General features: G+C 34.3%; 1 protein-coding gene across 11 annotated transcripts in view; it reads right to left on the minus strand.

Annotated features, from left to right (window-relative positions):
* Positions 1-21,643, minus strand: part of WDR72 (WD repeat domain 72) — a 125,424-nt gene that overhangs the window by 81,112 nt on the left and 22,669 nt on the right. For all 11 annotated transcript variants that reach the window (XM_080607527.1, XM_080607532.1, XM_080607533.1 and 8 more), the window contains 5 exons: positions 20,905-21,046; positions 20,287-20,529; positions 19,521-19,741; positions 17,913-18,108; positions 4,040-4,245 (listed from right to left, as the gene is read on the minus strand). In XM_080607527.1, the coding sequence (XP_080463653.1) occupies positions 4,040-4,245; positions 17,913-18,108; positions 19,521-19,741; positions 20,287-20,529; positions 20,905-21,046 (1,008 nt within the window). The remainder of the gene's footprint in view (positions 1-4,039; positions 4,246-17,912; positions 18,109-19,520; positions 19,742-20,286; positions 20,530-20,904; positions 21,047-21,643) is intronic.

Below are 21,643 nucleotides of genomic sequence, written 5' to 3' on the forward strand. Positions count from 1 at the left end.
CTGGAAAACTGTTCAGCACCAGCAAGACTATGCTTCAGGAAAATCTACAATGGCACTACAGATTGTCAACATCTGTGGGGGTTGTTACAGGAAGAACAACAAAGAAATCTGCTTTTTTTTAAAACAAAAAACAACAACACGATAGCACAGAAGCAGTACAAAAAAGGAAAAGAGATACAGAGGAAGGAAAGACTGTCATTAGTTACATAACTTATGCACCCACATCCTAATACTCATCCACATAAGCTGGAGTTGAAATAACGCTGTGTTACCACATTGCTTACATACATCCACAAAATACTTTCTGATTATTATTCTTTTTAAACACATGCATCATTTATCGCTAATATTAATCTGAAAATAAAGCAGACACTTAAAAATATTTAAACCTCCACAAATGAACTCTATGTAGTCTTGTGTAAATCTGGGAAAAAAATGGGGGGGGGGGGGGGCGAGAAAAAAGAAAAAACAGGTTACTACGAACAAGAACCCAATATTGATTTTTCTGCGGTGCAGTAAAGCATCTCCATTCTATTTGGCTGCTGTCAAAGCCACTCTTTAACAGCTGGAGTCAAATTGCACTATTTACAGCAAGAGCCCTTGTCAAGTGGACCATAAGTATTCTAACAATACACTATTCAAATGGCACTTTGCCACACAAATTGCCGACTTGATGAATACCCTATGTCAATGACTAAGGCCAATATAAAAGTTTCATTTTTATGAGAGGTTTTACATTCACATATTAAGTAAAGCTTTCTTGAAGAACTATTAAACTATATATTTCAGGTCTTTTGACATGGAAAATAATTAAAATCTGTTTAAATACATCAAGGGTATTTGACAACATTAATATGGATCTTGTGTTAACTGCATTTGTCACACTCATCTGTTATTGGTACTCCCACTGGCACGTGCAGCACAATAACAGAATTAAAATGGTCAAAACACCATGAAATCAAAGCATTCTGCTTTTGTATCTGTGATTTACATGATGACAAATGTTTTGAAAGAAAGCCTTTGAAGCTGGAATGCTATGTGAGAATATTTTTCTTCTTAGTATGAAGAAAGACCATTGTCTTGCACTCTTGCAGATGTTATTTCGTCTTAAATGTAATATTTAATGACAAAACAATGTAATAAAAAATACTGAATCTTGCTTGTGATCTTCATGTTGATCATTGTACAAAATAAGATTTGCTTACAAGTGTAATATTGACAAGGACAGAAGAGCCTCCTCACTTTTTCCGTTTCATAAGTCTTCTGAAACTGAATTCTTAAACAGGCTAAAGTTGATTTATATACACACACAAAATCAGAGTCTTATCAATAATTTAACATGTTAACTTTCTATTACACAATTTGCTGAAGAAGCAAATTAATAATGAAATAGTGATTGTTTATATGCGTTTTGATAAAGACTTTTGAGAACCTGCAATTTTCATGATAGTTTGATCTGTGTCATCATTATATACCTAATAATACCGCATGAAGTGTTGAACCCACTGATATCCACAGAACTTCCACTAGTTTCATGGAAAGTGGATTTCAGGAAATTATTTAAAGATGCTAAGCCACAATGTTCCAAAAGAGTCAACACAAAACATTTGGAAGAAAAAGATGAAAAAAATCCAGAATAAGAAATAAGAAAAGTGGTGGAACTCATAAGAAGCCTTTATTTGAACTTCATAAAAAAAAGTGTCGGGTATAAAAAGCCACAGGGTGGCATGCTCCCTTTGTGCAGACCACATCGGGTTTCTGGAAAACCATTAAGTGGAACTCCATTGTCATTATCTTCCCAGGTTTGGCTACACCCTATACATTTAGTTTCCAGTGTCTCCCACAGGAATCTACAGAATCTTCTCTAATGGGGACAGAAGTGGGGAGAAATGCTGGATGCAATGGATAGCAGATTTTAGTTGAATGAAGAGCAGTTTTCCTAAGTACAGACCTCCATTTGTTAAGGAACTAGACTAACATAACATGACTACAAAGACAAAAAATGAGAAGGTGAAAGAAAAAAGGTATTTTGACAGTCATAGGAAAGTCCAAGAGCCATCAATAATATACTCTCAAAGAGTTTTTGTTAGAACAAGATAACTAAGGAGCAAAGTTTAAAAATGTAAATGGAATATTTTATTGCAGATTCAGAGTAGCTGAGACACATGCCTATTCAAGAAGTGCTATAAATTATTATAACTCCACTGTCAACTATTGTGACATTGCTTCCAATTTAAAATCACAATAATCCTTAAAGCACATTAAACTGCATAGTTTATAATCTGCCAAAAACTACTTTCCTATATTCCACGAGCAGCACATTTCCTTTCCAGCTACTTTAAACCCAAGCAATTTTTGATTTAAAATGTATGGCCAAAATTATGCTTCAAAGATGCTTGTAACTTTGTTATTTCTCTTTAAAGATACTAGAAGAAGCTATTCCTTTTAATAAAGCAATGGTGAGATCAGATTCTGTGTCAATGGCCAACTAGCACACCATCTGCCCCACAACATGCTCAGCAGGATTATGCTCTAATAAGACTTTTCAGTAAATGGGATCAAAAAGAACTTTAGAAATCAGACTAAGGCTAGTAAAAGGTCAAAGAGAAATATAAAGAGTTCGACAAGCATAATTATAAACTCAAAGGCATATATAAATTTTAAGTGCAATAAAGAAAAAATACAGAAAAGAAAGTTCAGAATGAAGACTTGGATTAAGTTATCCTTTATCAGACTGAACTTTGGAAAACACAGTCTTTCATTTAACACAATTGAAAAAGCCAGGAAAAGGCCAGAGACCATTGTGAAGGTTGTTTCTACATGCGAGTTAAGGGAAAACATTTCTCACCTTCTCATACTCATAGGAAAGTATTTTTGATCTACATTCACTGAAGAATAACAGATTGTCTTCCTCTGGTTCATTGCAGAGAAAAACTATTCCAAAGATGTATTAAGAAGTACTACACTCAAACAAGCAATGTTGAATCCCCATTCTTAAGATATGCTTGTATCAAAAATTCAGTGAATATATTTAACTCATGATAAACAGGCTGTGAGAAAAAGGTATTTACCATTATCTTCCAGCCTGAATAAGGTAATACGTACTCCATTGAATCTGAGATTGTATTAAGTTTGAGACTCTTTCAAAAGTTAGTTTTACATTTAAAAAATACAGCTATTCATAGATATTTTTTAAAAGTAATATACATATATATCTAAGCCATAAGCAAATTTGTTTATGCGCTTTCAAATTTATTTCTCATTATCTAGTATCTTTGTACTCCTTTTCTCAGCTTTAACAGTATATTAGCACTAGTTTCTATATGGTGTTTCCTTCTATTATTCAAAATATAAAAAAAGGAAAACAAGAAGGAAGAGCACATCTTTTCCATCAGTCACAATTATTATGTTTAATAACATTAGTGAAAAATTATTCAATAAAGCTAAATATTGTGCTCGATCATATCACTTCTGAAGACTGACATACCTGTTTGGGGCCCACAGTGAACACCACCTTACTCTTTTTAAGCAATAACGTGCCAAAGTTAATTGCACTAATATAAATGAAAAGCACTTTTACTCAATTCCCCAATGTTAACAGAAAACAAACAACCAATAAAAATTACTGCATGACAAGAGAAATCTGCACTTTTGTAGAAGAGCAATAGGGGAAATGCCAGTGGCATTGTGCCATGATGTACTTTTTCTCCAGGCTTCCAACTGAAGTTGTGGGTTCAATTGCCCTGAGGGTATTGCTAATAGATGCAGTCTTAAGTTAGCACCATAAGCAAATAGGGTCAAAACGTGTGCTAAATTCCCGAGAAAATCCTGAGATGATCTACTACTGGCCATACATAAGGCACACCCCCCACTCATTCTACAAAATGGTACAGAAACCAAACAAGTAGGCACATGGCTTTAATGTTGTGGAGACTTGGTTTTAAGTTTGTAATGCAGAGCTCCACAGTGAAGATGAAAGGGTAAATAATTTGTATCACAAATCAGTGCTCTAGAGAAACACATTACTTTACATCCTTACCTTATCTGAAGATTTTTCTGTATGAGTAAGATTATAAGAGACCGTGCCAAGCTTATAAGAGCTAGAGGATTTGTATTCAGGATTTTTATTTCTTTTTAACTCTTGAGATATAGGAAGTAGAGCATCTGCCACTAAGTATTCTGAATCTTCAATGGAAGAAAGAATTGCTTTTGCTATTTCACCTGTTTCATGCCGTTCCAGTGTGCCTAGAGAAACACAACACAATTTGTAATTTTTTCAAGGAACTACATTAATACATATTCCCATTTGAATGTTGTGACATTATTTACAAAAAAATATTTTAATATTATGTTAACACAGTACACTTCATGTAAACAGATAAATTATGAACCTATATTCATAGACAAGCCAACTAATTCCTTACTTTCTAGACCTTAAAAATGTAATTCTACACAAAGTTCTATTTTACAGCATTATTACATTAAAAAAACTTAACTACTGAAGAGACTAACAAATACCTTAAATAGCAATAAACTTAATACATTTTGTATAACGTATGAAGTCAGATACAACTTTCAAAAGAAGCAAAGGAATTTCAAAACACCACTTTCCCTAACTTTTCTTAAAACTGTCAGTTGTTTTCCTTCCCACACAGCCTTCAGTGTGTAATTAACAGTGTAAACAATAACGTTTATGCAATATTTTAGTGCTGTCCTCTAGTGTTCTAGGTTACAAATAGCAAGGGAAAGCTCAAAATTTTCATTCTGTTACTAAAACCTGTCTATCTCTGAAACTTTTTAAATACCTGAATGTGTTACACCTAGCTTAAGAGTCAGGAATATGAATACAATGTTTCATGGACTACTTTATCAGTTGCATGGATATCGGGAATCTGATTCCTTTAAACATTACATCCACAATACAGGCAGATTTGAGTGCTATTTCCCCAAGGAGCAGCTTCTGGCTCTGCTCTTCTCCAGTTACTTTCTTCAGTTTTTCTTTTCATTCTTACTGTACCCTCTTCATTTCTCCTAGAGGACAAATCAGGAAAAATGGAACATTTGCTGTATGCCACCTATTTACCTTAGGCTTTGGAAATTCTAGCCAACATGGAAAAATTGTAGAGTCTAAAATCAATCCAATTCTGACTAGTGACTGCTAATTCTTGATACTTCTGACTATTTTCCCCACTCTTCATGTGATTTCCTAGGTTAGTGCAGAGGAGTGAAATCCTGTCAGAAAAGCTAAATATGATGTCATTCATTTGCTCATGTGTTGGAAGGCTGACAGTCCCTAATGGAAAAAAATTATTTGATTTTGTTTGAAGACAGCAGGACACCTCTTTTCCAGAGTCTCTGGGCTGCTTATGGGTCAGTCAGAATGAAGACCTTATGAATTTGCTCTGTTCTCTCTCCTTCAGGTTACATTCCAATTCAAACTTTCTTCCCCTTTATGTGTTTTACATAGAAATTGTATTCCCAACCCCTCCCACCAAGATATAAGGCCTGACTGGAATCGGGAAAAATTCCACACATTTTTCTATAGAACTCTAGATGCTAAACTTTGGGGAATAGAAAACAGGGCTCAATATCTGAAATTTGTAGGATATTTAAATATAAACAATTGAAATAATTAGAATGAATATTCATGACCAGAAGATATTCCAGTAATAGTACTTAATTCATAACTGACATTAAAGCTTTGTAACTGAGCTTGAAAATATTTTAAAATGAGCTCCTAATATATACTACAAATTTCCTCCATGAATTAAACTCTTGAGAAACTATTACATTTCCTATAATATCAGTAATAAGAGACGTGAACAATTTAAAAGTAAATATCTGCTATAATGTGAAATATTTTTCCTTAAGTTTAAATTCTTTGTAGCCTCAAGTAATACAACATGAATTTCCCCTTTCATTGCCAGTGAAGGGAAAAAAAAGTAACACTGAAGTTTTAACAGTAACACATGCTAAAAATATTGGACTGGGATTGAGGGATCTCACACAATGCATTTGTCTGTATAAAATTTCTTTATCTGAAATTTCTCCAAAACTCATCTCTCTTAACTGTAGCATCACCTCAGTTATATGGCCAATAGTCTTCGTGTTCAAAGCAGAAGAAAGCAATGCAACTGACTTTTTGTCCCCTCCAACTCAATTGAATGCCATAAACTACACTATATTATTACAGAAAAAAAAAAATCAGGCCCTATTCTTTTCAATGTCATTTTCCTCATCCCTCCCCAGAATTTGCAGCCAGTGTCAAGGACTTACAGAAGTGAGTAGGAAAACAAGAAGCCCAAGATCTTCAGTCAGACTGCCTATGAATGCTCCAGAAAAAATACTGGCTGCAAAGCTCCCAACACTGCAACATTTCAATATTTAAGGAGCACAAAAATTCAAGGAAGGACTATACAATCCATACTAGACATGAATGAACAAACATTCTTAAAAGTATTATCGTGTTTGCAAAGTTAAGTTTGGAAATAACATGGTCATTCATTCAATATTAGTTTATCTTCTTTATGCATACAGAATAGTTTTTGGAGTTCTCCACAGATCTCACTGCATCATTCCGAACACAAGATAAATAAAAGTCACCAAAAAAGTAGTAGCTCTGCCTTAAGTGTAGAAGACTAAACTCTCACTAAGACCTACCACTGCAAGTCCACTATGCAGGAAATGTATACGTGTACATGCATCTACCCATCCTTGTTTTCTGTATCACTTTAATCTGCACAATTCACTACAATTAACTACACACTCAACTACTTCAGACAGAAGTACTGTAATATCCCTGTGAAATAATAGGATATTACCGTTATGGGCAAGGAGCTAAGGCAAGAATAGTGAAAAATTATTAATGAATCCAAGAATTTTGGGGGCGTGGTATTAAATTTTAAAGACCTGTTTTTACATACTCTTTAGTATTAGACAGCTTCAAATATGCAAAACAGGCTTTGCTGGCTGCACTTGCACCTAAGTGTGCCTCAGCATCACTCAGCTCCTTGCAGAAAGATGGACAGCAGTATTTCGCTTTTGAAGACCATGGGCTGAATGAAATAAACGAGCAGTCTTGATGTATATGAAAGCAAATCAATGTTTTATATGTATTTCTTTCCAAATGCTGGCAGACATACTTCTACATCCTACAGACTTGTGGATGCAAACTGAGAAACCGAACAGGTTGAGTTGCAAAAGTGTTCAGCAACTGGTTGTAAATAAAAGACCACTTGACATACAAGAGCAACATAAAAAAAGCCAGGTGGGGATTAAGAAAAAAGTGCATTTATAGACAGGAATATCACATAGGAAATTCCCTGGACAACCAGCTTAGCTTACTACTGACAGAAGGCTATGATATCATAAAATCAATCTCAAAAACTTGGAGTTCCATCTTAAAACTTTCATAATGGTTATCTCAGATTCCTTATAATCATAAGTAACATCTTCCAAAAAGAAAACTCTGTTCTTAAAGGCGTACCTGCTTGCATATACTTCTAAGTCATAGAGCTCAGTATGTTTATAAGCACAGATTTGCATACATTTGAAGCTGCAATAAAAGGGCACAGAGTGCACAGGGAAATGATTGTGATGATGGGGGAGGCTGGGCAGTCATGGAAGTACTAGAAAACGTTTATCCTATCCAGTGTAGTTAGCATTTCTGAAGAGAATGAAATATTCATTTGCAAAGGAAGAGGTATATTCTGCAACTCCTGAATACATCTATACAAGAAAGAAGTATGTTAGGGAGAAAACTGTTTATGTAACAAAGATTCTGACCGATGCAGACAGTCAAAGAAATACAGGGGCTAGATGGTTTGTTCCAGAAACAGTAGCTAGAAGTGTTGTCTCTAATCTTAAGGGAAAACAAAAATAAAGAGCAATAAAGGAGACTGTACATTGGAAAGAGTACAAACAAGACAGCTTTCAAATCTGGAGAATTTTAAACACAAATGAGCCCAAAGCTTTTGACAGGGAAAGTTAAAGGTACCAATGAATGAAGGAGAAAATGTTTTCTATATAACAGCAACTCTACTGCTATGACCCCCTACTATACATACAAAATACAGGAAAAAGTCTTTATCTCTCTAAGGTTGTGACCATGGCAACCAAGTCTTATGAACAGACAAGAGTAGAGTATTTCACTCTCCTGGGCAGCTTTGAACCACCAGATCTGACTGGCTAGAGACTATTACAACATCTTATTCTTTTTCTGGACCAAGTACTACAAATTGGGTCTCCTGGTGTTAGTGTTGTCCATGCAGTTCTCAGGGTTCTGCTTTTACTGAATGATGCATTTTTACTGGGGAGGTCATGCATATTATCTTTTTCAAGACAAGGTATTCACTGACATCACATGACCTGTCATATCATCAGGCTCCAGTGCTTTCTGTTTGCTGTCACAGCTAAAGTATTGAAAAGACATCTTCAATACTGCAGTGCTGCTGTGACCTAGTAACTCAGCTGAATTTTGTAGCAGAGGTGATCTATGTGATTGAAATATGGTTTTAGAATTGATGATATTTAAAAAGAACATGCGGTTAAGAACAAGTCTTTTTCTTTAAATTTACTAGTAGCCAAAATAAAAAACATCACCTTTCAGACCAACTATCATCTGCATGATATTAGCTATTTCTTGGTGTTTTATTTGCTATCAAAATATTCCTTTCCATAAATACCTTTTTCATCTGAAGAACTTCCACCTACTTCTTTTCTGTGCTGGTTGAGTCAGAGAAACAACTTACACATTCCTCACTACAAAATGCTTTATTTTTTATTTTCAAAGCAGTCTGCCATCCTGCTTCAAGACAGTATTCAAGAACTTTACTTGAAAAAAATCTCTAAAATGCTAGCTCTACCACAAATATAAAATAGCATAAACCAGATGGAACAAGCATTGTGTTAAGTAAAAATACACAGTTCAAACCAATCTCAAGACAAAGAGGTAAATAAATAAAATCTAACAAATATAGACGGGATAGACCAAATAATATCCCACTTATTGAAATGCATTTATTTCTGAAATTATATTTTACTATGACTTCAGCACTGTATACAAGAGCATGTAGAGTAGTCGTCACTGAGGAAAATGGACTTGGCAGACACTGCTGTGATTTTCACATTCAGAAGACTTCTGTCCCATAGTCCAACCAGTGAACATTATTGACATTCTTCAGAATACACATCTTCAGAACTGCTTTAGTAAGTTTGTAAGAATATTCTTAAGTTAAAAAAAGCAATAAAGAACAATGTAAAGGAAAGTCGTGAAATATTATCTATGTAGTGCATGTTTACACAGTGTAGGCAGAAAAGTTCTCTAACACAGACAGTCCTCATCTCAAGATTTCTGCTGCAAACAAAATACCCTGAAAGAATGGCCAGTAGAACTCCCATTTGCTTCTTCACTCCACTATTCTAAACAGCTAAAGACAACAATCCTGTAACAGGAATTGCTGACATACATTATATGTACTAAAAACTGAAGAAGTGAACAGTTCTGAACTTAGTAAAGATAAGCAGTTTAACCATTTTTATATTGCCATCTTAAATGTGGAGCAAGACAATCATCCCTTAGTGTCTGGAATTAAAGACATCGAATAGAGTTGGACTCTTCAGACCGCAATGACCATATCAATCAGTTTTCCTTTCCACTACTGTTTTTTTAATATCCTACTTAATTATTAGCAATAAGAGAATGGACATCAGTTATCAACTATAAGAAATCATACTTTTAAGAAAATATAAAATTAATTTCATGTATGTTCCACTGAATATATATGAAATATATGTAAATATAAGTACATAAGTATATATGGTTTCATATAGTATATATTAAATATAAATGTACCTTACTATTCTCTGCACAAAACACACACCCTTAGCTTCTCCATACTGAAGAGAAGCAATATCATCTTTTTCAACAGACCCATCCAAGATCCAGTATCTTCTATATCACCAAGTTACTGAATAATTACTCAAATTTAGACAACTGAAATATTTGAGTGGAATCTACTTACTGACCTAAGGCTTACTTGCAAGATAACAAAAAAGAACAAAGTTTTAACTTAAAGGTTTACACGTGAAAAAACTCAAAAGCATATATCTTCACATTTATGATTCATTTGAATTTTCAAAAAAATGCTAAACTAATAAGTTAGTGCTGATACTTTGTGTCTTAGAAAAAGGACTTCAGTCTCCATGTATGACTTGTAACGAGCAGCTGAGGATACTTGATTAATTCTGCTTAGAGAAGACACTGAAGGGTGACCTCATTGCTGTCTCCATCTTCCTCAAAAGCAGAAGAGGATCTTTTTTGTGACTGGTGATAGGACATGAAGGAACAATTTAACACTGCATCGGGGAAGTTCAAATTAGATGTTAGGAAAAAGTTCTTCACAAAGGGGTTGATCAGGTACTGGAGAGTCCCCAGGGAAGCAATCATGGGATCACCTTAAAATGTATTCAATGTTCGAAGTAACACAATGCAAATGATAACATGACTTCTGCACAGAGCTACTAACAAAGAAATATTAGTTAAACCATACATTCTTTAATGTTGCACTGCATATTCCTAGAACTACAGTAATGTTGGCCAAATAAGTTATTTTGCCTCTGGTTCAGTAGTGTACAGCAGGTTCTCCCTTTCTCTAAGGATGCCTCTTAAGCATGAAGTGGGGAGGAGGAGGGGGAAACCAAGAAGTTGTCAAGATGTCAACCCACGTGGCGTCTGCCCTACCTGGTAATGTTGAAGGTCAGACCATGACCTAAGAACAGAAGAACTAAATCACTAGTCTTTTTCTAAACACAAAAACACTCCCTTCAGGGGAGATATAAGCCTCTCAGTCTTCAATTAACTCCTAATAATGCAACAGAGTACCTAATATTTGATCCATAGTTTTGTATCAAGTGATATTTATTAACTGTAATATCAGAAAAAGTATGAACAAAAGTGGTTTTTGTATAAGCAGACATCAGGGCCCATATTATGGGTGCATTCACAGACACGTACCTGACAAAGTAAATGTTATTTAAACAAATCATTTATCAATATTTGTGTAATTCTAGAATAAAGAAAGCAAAGATATTGTGTGGGTATGAACTGAGTATGTGTAAAATGCGTGTAAAAGACTAATTAAATGACAAAACCAAAACAGACAAGTTGTAAACATTTTCTAAAGTATAGGGTTAGACAAGAGAAATTTTAGTCAAAATATAGGATGTCTTGGAAAAAAGTTAAAACATGTCATATACCATCTCTTCCTGATACTCTGGCATCTCTGAAAGCCCTCTACTACCTGACTGTTTTCATTAATAACTACCGCAATTTTATCGAAAGCTTAACGTTAACTAGCCAAATATCTGACAAGAGTTTAATAAAACAACTAGTTCAGTGTTACCTGATTGAAATGCCTATTGCAGAATTTGGCACTTTTGAAAAATTGTGTTACACCATTAGTTACAGATGAAGTTCATTACCCTACCCACACGAACTGCACAGGAAGGATTTCTAAGAAAACCTTTTCACAGTTACTGCATCTTACTCCTACAAATGTATAAGTGACTTAGACTTCTGACAAGGAGCATGGGACCCTAGAGATAAACTTTGTTCACCAGGAATATATGAATAAATAAATAAACAGACTGCACAGAAAGTTATTAATAGGTCTTTTTTGCTCCCAAGAACATAATGGGGCACCATATGAAAAATTCTTCCTGTACACATGTAGTGTTTCACAAAAGTGTTACCAGATGTAGTTACCAAGGAATCTAAAAGGTTTTTTTTTTGTTTTGTTCTGTTTTTTTTTTTTTTGTTTTTAAAATCAGCCCATGTCTTTAGGCTATGCAGAGGGCACTTGAGGAGAAAAAAAAAATCAGTGACTGCTATGACCTTGACCTTAGCTACACCACAGCCTGCAGCATATGAAAAGCAAACACAGAATTTACCAGCTAGGCCATACTCTCCATTCAAATCTAGTCTGACTGATGACATGAAATAAAAAGACAGACAAAAAAAGGAAAATGAGAGATATCAAGAGAGACTGTAAATCACTAAGTTTTGCAAAGACAAAGGGGTGAGAGGAGTAATTATGGTTATTTCTACAATTATCTAAGCATAAAGGTACAGTAACTTGAAGTTTATTTTGTTATAGTTTTAAGAGTTTCATTAAAACTGCCTGGATTATTTCCTTATAGTCACTAAATGAAACCTAAAGCTCAATTTTCTTAACTGATTAATTTGTTTTGAGTTAAGCTGTCAGATGTACTAGAAAGATGGTCTCCTTTAAAACAAAGAATGGAAACTCCACATATCCTGCAGCTCATATAACAGTAGCATAGAGTTTATCAGAGACTTAGGCATTTTTGTTGGCAGCAGTTGTAAAAAAAACATTGAAGCGTAGATATTTGTTAGGCATTGGAATGGGCTGCCCAGGGGGGTGGTTGAGTTGCCATCCCTGGAGGTCTTTAAAAGACGTTTAGATGTAGCCCTTATTGATATGGTTTAGTGTAGGACTTGTTAGTGTTAGGGCTGAGGTTGGACTAGGTGATCTTGGAGGTCTCTTCCAGCCTCGACGATTCTGTGATATCTACAAATGAACTCTAAATAGTGTTTTAAAGTGTTCTGGCATATATGACTGTCAGACTTTCAATATGACTAAAGTTTGATCTATAACACAACCACATATATGAGAATAATTTCATTTTCTCCACAGCAATGATGCTTCTGAAATAGAAGAGTTCATGTAACATTATATAGTTAATGTAGTATAACATTGCAGGAAGTATTTTTCTGAGATATTTCTGAACTAACTTCTCTATTTTTTCATTAAGATTTTACTTGTGATAAAAATGATCATGCAGATGGATTTGAGTAGTAGGTTGACACTACCTATTTTAGGGCTGCCAATCTCACTAAAGTGCTTTTTTAACTTTTTTTTTTTAATTTTCTAATACCTTTGCAGTTTAAGTGCTTGAGCTAAAGTATTCTATGCCTGACAGCTACCTTAAGGTGCTTGGGTTTGTAGGTTTTTTTCCCCCTCAGCAGAAGTGTTTGAGATCATTTATTTTTGTTATATTAGTCATGAAACGCATGGTGTTGCATGAAATCTTCATGCCTTAGAGCATGGATTCAAAACTGAAGAGAACACTTCTGTTAAATATGTCGTCAATGTTGATGTCTTGCTCCCACCATAGTGGCAACTTTTATTGAAGGGGATTATGTAGCATCATTACCCTTTCTGTTTGCTCAAACTGGAGAGGTTTATACAGACTCCATCCCATTATGACAGCATATATAGACTTCAGTGAACAGAAGTCATTGCAATTCATTTTCTTCTATGAAAAGCTATACACACATAGAAAGTTGTGTAAATATCAACATAAAGTTGCAGAGACAGGAAGGGATAGCAAAGAATATCAGTTGAGGTAGCTTGCATGTGTATGCAAGTATGATGTATTCAGCACATTATAACATTTTAAAATTATATATGCCGTTGGAATACTCTAGGTGTTAAGTGAAGAAGCTAGAAGCAGTGAGTCTGCACCTGACAGGAAGATGCCAAAAGCTTTCTTATCAAGCCCTCATACTGTGATAACCATCATGGCAAAATACATGAAAATATTATATTCATAAAAGGCTTGAAGCACTGTAACAGAAACTGGGAGTGCAGCACATTATGTAGATAGAAACAAAATACTATGCAATTCTACACATTAGTAAGTGTCCTCCAGCGTTCAGAGGTGCATGAGAAAACTAAACACTGAAGGAATTTGTGCAGTTAGATTTATACAGGTGATCTTACCTTTCAAAGCTTAATTTTACAAGTTTTACTTCCTTCAAACATATCTCAAGCATAGTTATATAGCTACTTTAACCTGTTTTTCTTTAGCAATTTATTTTTCAGAATGCTATAATTATTTCCTTTGTTATAACAAATTTAATTATCCTGCATGGAATAAATGGTACAGAACATTAACATGTAAAAGGTAAGAGGTAAGTTCATAATAAATAATAACAACCAGTTCAGAAGAAGAGTGATCAAAATAGATGAACAAAAAAGTCAATGCCTCATGAATCATATTTCCCAACAGTTCCCATTTAAAGTAGCTATAGTAAAACCACCATTACCATTAGTTGAAACAGATCATATCTGTATATTACTATTGTGACAGTGGAACTAAAAGATTAAGCTACATTATTCTATTTTTAACTCACAATAAGCATGTTGTTAAATAATAAAACAGAATGAGACTCACAGGGAAAAAAATATAGTAAGTTACTAGATGATTCTGCAAGCATGATGAATAAATTCATATTAAACTAATACTAACTCAAAACTAAATCTACCTCCATCAAATGAAGGGTGCTATTTAAAGTCTGTCCACTCTTTCCTCAGTCTCCATATATATTAGATAGAAGTGTGGCTCCATAAATATGGTGTCTAAATCAGAAAGAAAACTGATCCTATTATTGCTGCATCTTATACTAATATTTACCTTTTTAAAAAAAACTCAAAAATGCATTTTCCTGAGAAGATAGTAAGAGCAATAGATAAGAGCTGATTTCAAGTGGTGGCTATTGAAAAAAACATGCTGCACTCTAATTTAAATAAAATTTGTTATTGGTTGTCATATTTGTCTTCTAGTACAACAGTTTGGAATGTATCTTGTATACATGCTATGTTAATATTCCATGTTTTATTACATCAATATTTATTGCCATGGAAAGATATTCCACCTTAATGGAAAGTCTCTGCTTCCATATATTAAAATGTAGGCAAAATATGTTAAACTACACAAATATTAGTTCATAACATCTATATTACTACTTACATGTGTGCTCAGCAGCAACATTTAAATTTATCATAGAATAATTTTACTTAGTTCTATAAATCAAAGTACTAAGGATTCAATTCAATTCATCTTATTCTGGACTTGTAACAGCAGTAAACAATTCACTTAGACATCCCCCCCCCACCCCCCGACTCTTCTTGTAGTCATTGGAGGAGAAAATATAAGCACTTGTGCTTATTCCTACTTCCTCCTATTCATTAAAGACAGAGCTTAAACTACTAGTTTATAGGTAGATATCTAAGTGTAAATAAATGCCAAGTTATTTAAGGTAAATTGTAAATTCCACTTAGTCAACTCTTGTCAGTTAATGCATTTCAGTATAAAGTATCATTAAATGCCTTTTTTTAAATATAGGCAGCCCATCATCCCCATTGGCAATTTCCCATTTACAAGGTAAAATAAGGTATCTTCAGCAATCTTATGAAAATTCTACAGGTTGCACATGAAGAAATACTGCTTTAGATTTAATCTGTAACAATGTTCCCATCCCATAAAACAAGAAAATAAAAGCCTGCTGAAAGACATTTTTAGCTTCTAAATGCTTTTTGAGAAGTGTTGGCCTCACTCATAGGAACTTGGAAGATGAACTGTAATGTATAACAAAGTCATTTGCTTAAGGGTTCATCCTCTTAATTACCTGGTAGGACAGTTTTGAAGCTAAACTGGTATCACAGAAAGACAGTGATAGGTACTAGATGCCCCTAAACTTTTGTGAAGTCATTTGTCAAATTCAGCAGAATTACTGCTGACTCTACAGCAGTGTAAATATTGAAATATTCATAGAAATTCCTTAATTCACATCCCAAAATTATAAACAGACTGGCTGTTTTCCCAGTTATCCATTAACTCTGGATGCACAATAACTGTTTGTGTTTTTTTTTTTAATTTAAAAAAACTTCAAACAGTGATATATGAGCCTGACACAAAATCAGGTCCTCTGTTGACTTTCACTTAAGGAGGCAAAGCTTCAGTCAGGACACTAACAGTATAGCCAGAAGAGAAATACTTCTTGACTATAGAAATGACTAACATTTTAATCTTATGTTCATATCCATAATGGAATCCAAACACAAGGCTGTCACTTAGACTCTATCCTCTTTAAATATCAGGGGACATGCTCACAAGTAACTGCATCAGCAAGTAGTACTTTGCATGTCTATCCATTAACCAACAGATGAAACTGTAATGAAAGTCTGCTTCATTCCTGCTGAGTTTTGTCTGTGATGCTGTATACGTCTTTCCCCGTACATCTGAATAATGCTCTGTCTGCCTGAGTGATACTGAAGTATCTACATAGCTCCTGATCTAGGTCAGGCCAATTTTAAGGATCAATGCTATGACCTCATGTTCTCCTGCAATAAATGTATAATTTACATTAAACCAACTACAGCATATCCTAGTAGGCTTTCCCGGGTATTCTCTCTAGATACCATTTTTTCAGCTATATTTCAGCTATATTTTTCAGCTATATATTTTCACCAATACAGAAGAGGAATACAGAAGCTATTCGCTAATGTAGCGAATAACTGCATCCCTTATGTACCAGATATTCCTTAATTGTGGTGATTGTAGTTCTCCTTCTGGCCTGATGCTAGTAGCAAAAGATACAAAAACATCAAATAAAGGTACTTTTAACTATCTTCACCCTTACTTTAGTTATATAATATACATGAGCAGTGGCATCCATTTTACTTCCTTTGAAACAGGCATTATTTTCATAGCTAAAGGAGACAAATATACTCTGATTTGTCTCCCTGGTATCATTAAAATCTTACACTATTAAATCTCAGTGATTCACAAAGAATTCACTTTATTTTCACATGACTTTATCTAGTTGCACTAGAATACAGATGCAGCAACTGAGGTGTATTTGTCTCCCTTTCAGTCCCTTAACTTCTTGGTCTGCTTTGCTCATTGCATTGTGACAGAAAGGATTAGTCTTTTATAGTTGACTGCAAAAGTTTGCATTTTAGCTTTACTTTTCTACAGATTTTTAGAGTCAAAATAATTTTCCACATTCCTAAGCACACACAGCAGAAACACTGAATTCACTCCACAATAAGTACTGCCCATGAGTTCGTTTTTTTAAAAAAAGGAAGAACCTTATCCCCACAGTGTAGTGAAAGTATCCCTACTGTCAGGAGTAAATTCAAAGCCCTACAGTGCTTAAACATCACTTAATTTTGCAAAATGCTTTTTTTCCTGTGCTGACATGGCCTTCTCTAACAATACACATTTAAGGTCCCTTCCAACCAGATCCCTTATATGATTATATAATTCATTAAACACTTCTTTTCTATCTTATAACTGTAGACTTTGAAGTAAACACAGCCTAGACACTGACTGCACTGAAATGATTTGTGTAGTAAGCTGTGGTTTCAGTGTTACACAGGACACATGTAAAACTGTTTTCATACAGTATTAATATGCTCTGCATTTCAGTGGTTCTAGACTCATTATGTATTCTTTCCACTACACAAGGCATGTTACTCTGAACAGCACAGAAACACTATATTGCAACCTCCAGTGCCAGTACATTCTCCAATGTACTGCGTCAAAGTTCAAATAACTGCATTTATTACACTTGTGAATCAGTCTTAATTTAGAGGAAATCTACAATTTAACTTGGAATACTCAGTTTTAGTTTTCCAAACTACACAGTTGTGAGCTTCACAATTATATCTAACATTTTTCAAATTAATTTTGCTGAAGAAAGCAGAACTTCATGCTATAATTTGGTATTGTTAAAACAGTAAATTTCTTTTGTTAATTCAAGAGAGCACATTGTTTTTATTCATGGCTTCCAGAAATATTCAATTCACTACAACATCAGCTAATGATCCAATTGTCAGGATCTGACATAAGCTATTTTATGTCATTAGTGACATATCTTGAATCATATGGAAGTTTTATATCTTGTTTGTTATATAAAATTTAAGCTTCCTAATTAAAATGTTCTACATGTTAGTACTTCTGCTTCGGTCATCTGTAAATTAGGTTTGTATAGCCTAACATGACAGACAGGCAAAACTTAAAGTGAACATATAACTTATTACCTGTTTCTATTTCCCAAACATACACTGAATCATCTTCACATCCAACAATTAGCAGATTTTCAACAGGGTCAAATTTGATCTTCTTCACAGGAAACAGATGCTTTCTGGCATGTAGGAGACACTCTCTCTTCTGAAGGTGTAGAATTGCTACTGAGTGATCATTGCACACACAGCACACTATGCTGTGATCTTTAAACTGTAGAACAGATTAAGAACTTCATTATCAGTACTGCAACAACAGCTATGACCACACCACTGTTACAAGACTGGAGCAAGTTGCCTAGTGATTTATTTCCTGAAACATAGTAGTTTGGGAAAATATTTTATTTCAGCCTATTTCTCCAATGCGTTTTTAGCAGGCTAGCTGTACAACTAATACACAAATAGGAAGATACACAACCTGCTGATTTTTCAAATATGAGAAATTTAAATACCATTAATCCACTGTACTTAACCTGACAAAACAGTGATTATATAACCAAATATATAATTATTTGCAGTTATCCTTGAAGAGAAAGTAGTAAAGACATTAACTTAAGCCAAACTCTTAATCATGTGATATAAAATTATATCAAGTCCTAAGGCACAAAAGCCAAGGGCAATATATTTCTAATGAAAAACAGGTATGTTGCTGTTTAATTTAAATGCAACTTTTTTAAATGGAAATTTTAATTTGTATGGAACTGATTCTGCAAAGCCTCCTCTTTCTGCTAATAATTTTTGGTGACGTAAAGGAATTCACACTATGAAAAATTTCTGCCCTTTAAAGAGAACTGAATCATCATCCAAGCAGGTATTAAATCCTACCTAGATTCCAGAAAAAGTGCTAAGGAACCTTACAAACATTAAGAACTTTTGACAGGCCTCTAGAAGGTATTCAATCACATCACTGCTAAAGGTCTTGTAGACTACTTAATCTTAATGTTATCATTAAGTAAACTCTCAGCCAAGTATAAGTATCAAATAAGTAAATAAGATAAGTATCAAATGTCTTCATAGGCTAAGAAAAATGAAATCCCAACCCCATGGAATGCAATTTCAGTGATTTTTCATAAAGGTTTCAGTAATTTTTTTCTCCTGAATTCTTACTTCAAAATTAAATTAAAACAAATCAAGTTTTTCTAAAGCTTATAAAACACAAGTGTGTACATACAAAGGACCACAGAGATCTGTCAGGAACCAAATACAACCATATAGATTGAAATACTATTGGTCTAATTCTTGTCTTACTGCATTCAAATCCCTAACCTTACTGATCACACTTTTCAGCTTCAGAAATAGATAAACAGATTAAAATAGCTTGATAATCATGATATTAAAAAATTATGAGTAGACATTAAGAACTTCAACTTACTACATCACTTTTTTAGCACTTTTCTGAACCTCTGAAATTACAAATTAGCAAAGACACCCCCTTAAAGTTAAAAGTAACTTTCAAACAAGACGATTAATTGATTAGTGAATGTAAATCAAAGACAGACAAAGTATCACAGAAGTACCACCAGGTAGTGTTTCCTTCTCATATATACAAGTATATTTAACACACACGCATAAGTTTATATATATTTGTATCTACATTTGATACATTTTTATTATGTTTTTACTTACTTTGAAGTTTTCTGGAGATCGCAATAGCTCTGTCACTGGACCAGCTTGCAGAATAAATTGGTGCAAGATTTCTCCAGTAAATATATTCCAGCAGATCACAACAGAATCCTGTCCCCCTGATAGCAGCCAGCTTGGATCAAACTTGACTGATTTATCATGTGGATAAAGTAAACATGTGACTCTGCTACTATGACCATTCAAAACTTTATGAGATAGATTACCTGAAACAAAAATATTTTTGTTCTTTAAAAATAAAGGTTGTTAGTATTAAATTTAAGTAAAAACACATTTGCTAATACGTTGATTCAGAAAACAAATACAATTCCAATGAGTTTTAGGCAAGACATGCATAGGATCAAACAATTTTAGACATGTTCCCAAAAGGGAGGACAAAGACCTACATTCTAGGATTCAACTACTAAGATGTATCCTTTTCATTCCTTCAGTGGAAAGATCTTTTTGAGGGAAAATAAAGATGAATACTGCCCCTGTCATGACATCCTGCAACTCAGGTTCCAGGTGATTTCATACCTGCAGCCATTCCCAGATTCCTAACAGCACAAAGCACCTTGGTGGTACTAAACTGTATCTTAGTAAGTCATCTACAGAGGGAGGGTAAAGCCCATCATAATCTTCCTTTCTCATTCAGAGCCCAACCATCACCTTCACTTTCAGTGAATATTTACAGGGCTCATTGAAGGGGATATTGGAAGTATGAAGTTTTCTGTGCTTGGCTGAGATAATAGGTAAAATTGTTAAAACTTACCTTTCAAAGACACATTTTCTAAGAGTCTTGCTCTTGCGCTTTTTAAGCCTAGTGTTACGAAAATTTCCCCATTTTCACAGCCACAGACAAGTTTATCAAGGCTGGGTATGTACACAGAGGAAGTCACAACTGCATTTTCTATTCCATATTTAGATGCACAAAGATGATCAATAATGCCCTCTGACATGGAAAGGTTTTTATCAAAGTTATCCTGAAGACTCCATATTGCTGCAATTGGGATCTCTGGAGAGGGGGTGAGGGTAAGGGGGTGGAGAGAGGCAGGATCATTTGTTTTAACTCAAAACCAAACATACATTTTAGTTTCTCCATCATTTCCCTGACTTATCCCTTCTGCATCCTGAAGTTGGAAAGTGAGTTGCCATTCCAACATTGGATCATATCTTCTCACTAATTTTTTTTTTTCTCATTACCTGTCCATGAAAAGCCACAAGTACGATCAGCTAAGCAAATTTTGATGATGTTTAGTACAGATGTGTTCATGGACAGGTGGAAGTAGATTTGTTCAGTTAAATTTTTTTCCATAAGAATAAGTGCTCATGAAAATTGACTTAAAGACATAACTAAAGAGACTGTATTGAGAGTATAGATTTTCCAGACCTTTTGGTGAACCATCAAACATTGATGCAGGGACATCAGGAACATGCCACAAAGTGATTCTTCCTGAAGCTTCACCAGAAAAAAGAATCTTATAGAAAGGCTCCTTCCTTTCATTCAGAAAGCCCATAACAAAAGGAAAATTCTACCAAAGAAAATAAAACAAAAAAACACAACAGTAAATCAGTCTTCTGTTGTGGAAGAACTGATAAAATAATGCAATAATTAATTACAAATTCAAAGTTTCTGACATCAAAAGCCATAGAAATCTAAAACAAAGGTTGAACACTCAGCTGTCACTAAGCTCTGCTCAGACCAGGTCTACTCTGCCTGGTACAAGCCCCTCAAAGATCTCTGCTTTGCCAGTACCTTTGGCTGAACCTACATCTCAAATGGAAAAACCTACTTGGAGAGATCCCTAGGTTCACTGCCTCTAAGTGAAGACCCCATATTATCAGCAGTGTACAGAATATGATGATATGTTTATATATTGCAATTTTAAAATAATGCAAGGACAGGATAAGCTGTCCTCCAATTTTAAAAGTTGGAGTATATTTATCTCAGAAAAACAATGTTTTTAATATTCCATGAGTACTAGAAATCTGTACACTTTCTTTGTCCATAAGTATAACAAAGTTTATATCCTGTCAGTTGCACCTAGACTATGTGACAATCTACTGGTGACTTGTCAAGATTTAGTGGTTAAATAACCTTCATTCCCAAATATGAAACTATTAAATAC

Source organism: Anser brachyrhynchus (assembly GCF_964034855.1).
Source record: "Anser brachyrhynchus genome assembly, chromosome: 11".
In the NCBI taxonomy this organism is placed as follows: domain Eukaryota; kingdom Metazoa; phylum Chordata; class Aves; order Anseriformes; family Anatidae; genus Anser; species Anser brachyrhynchus.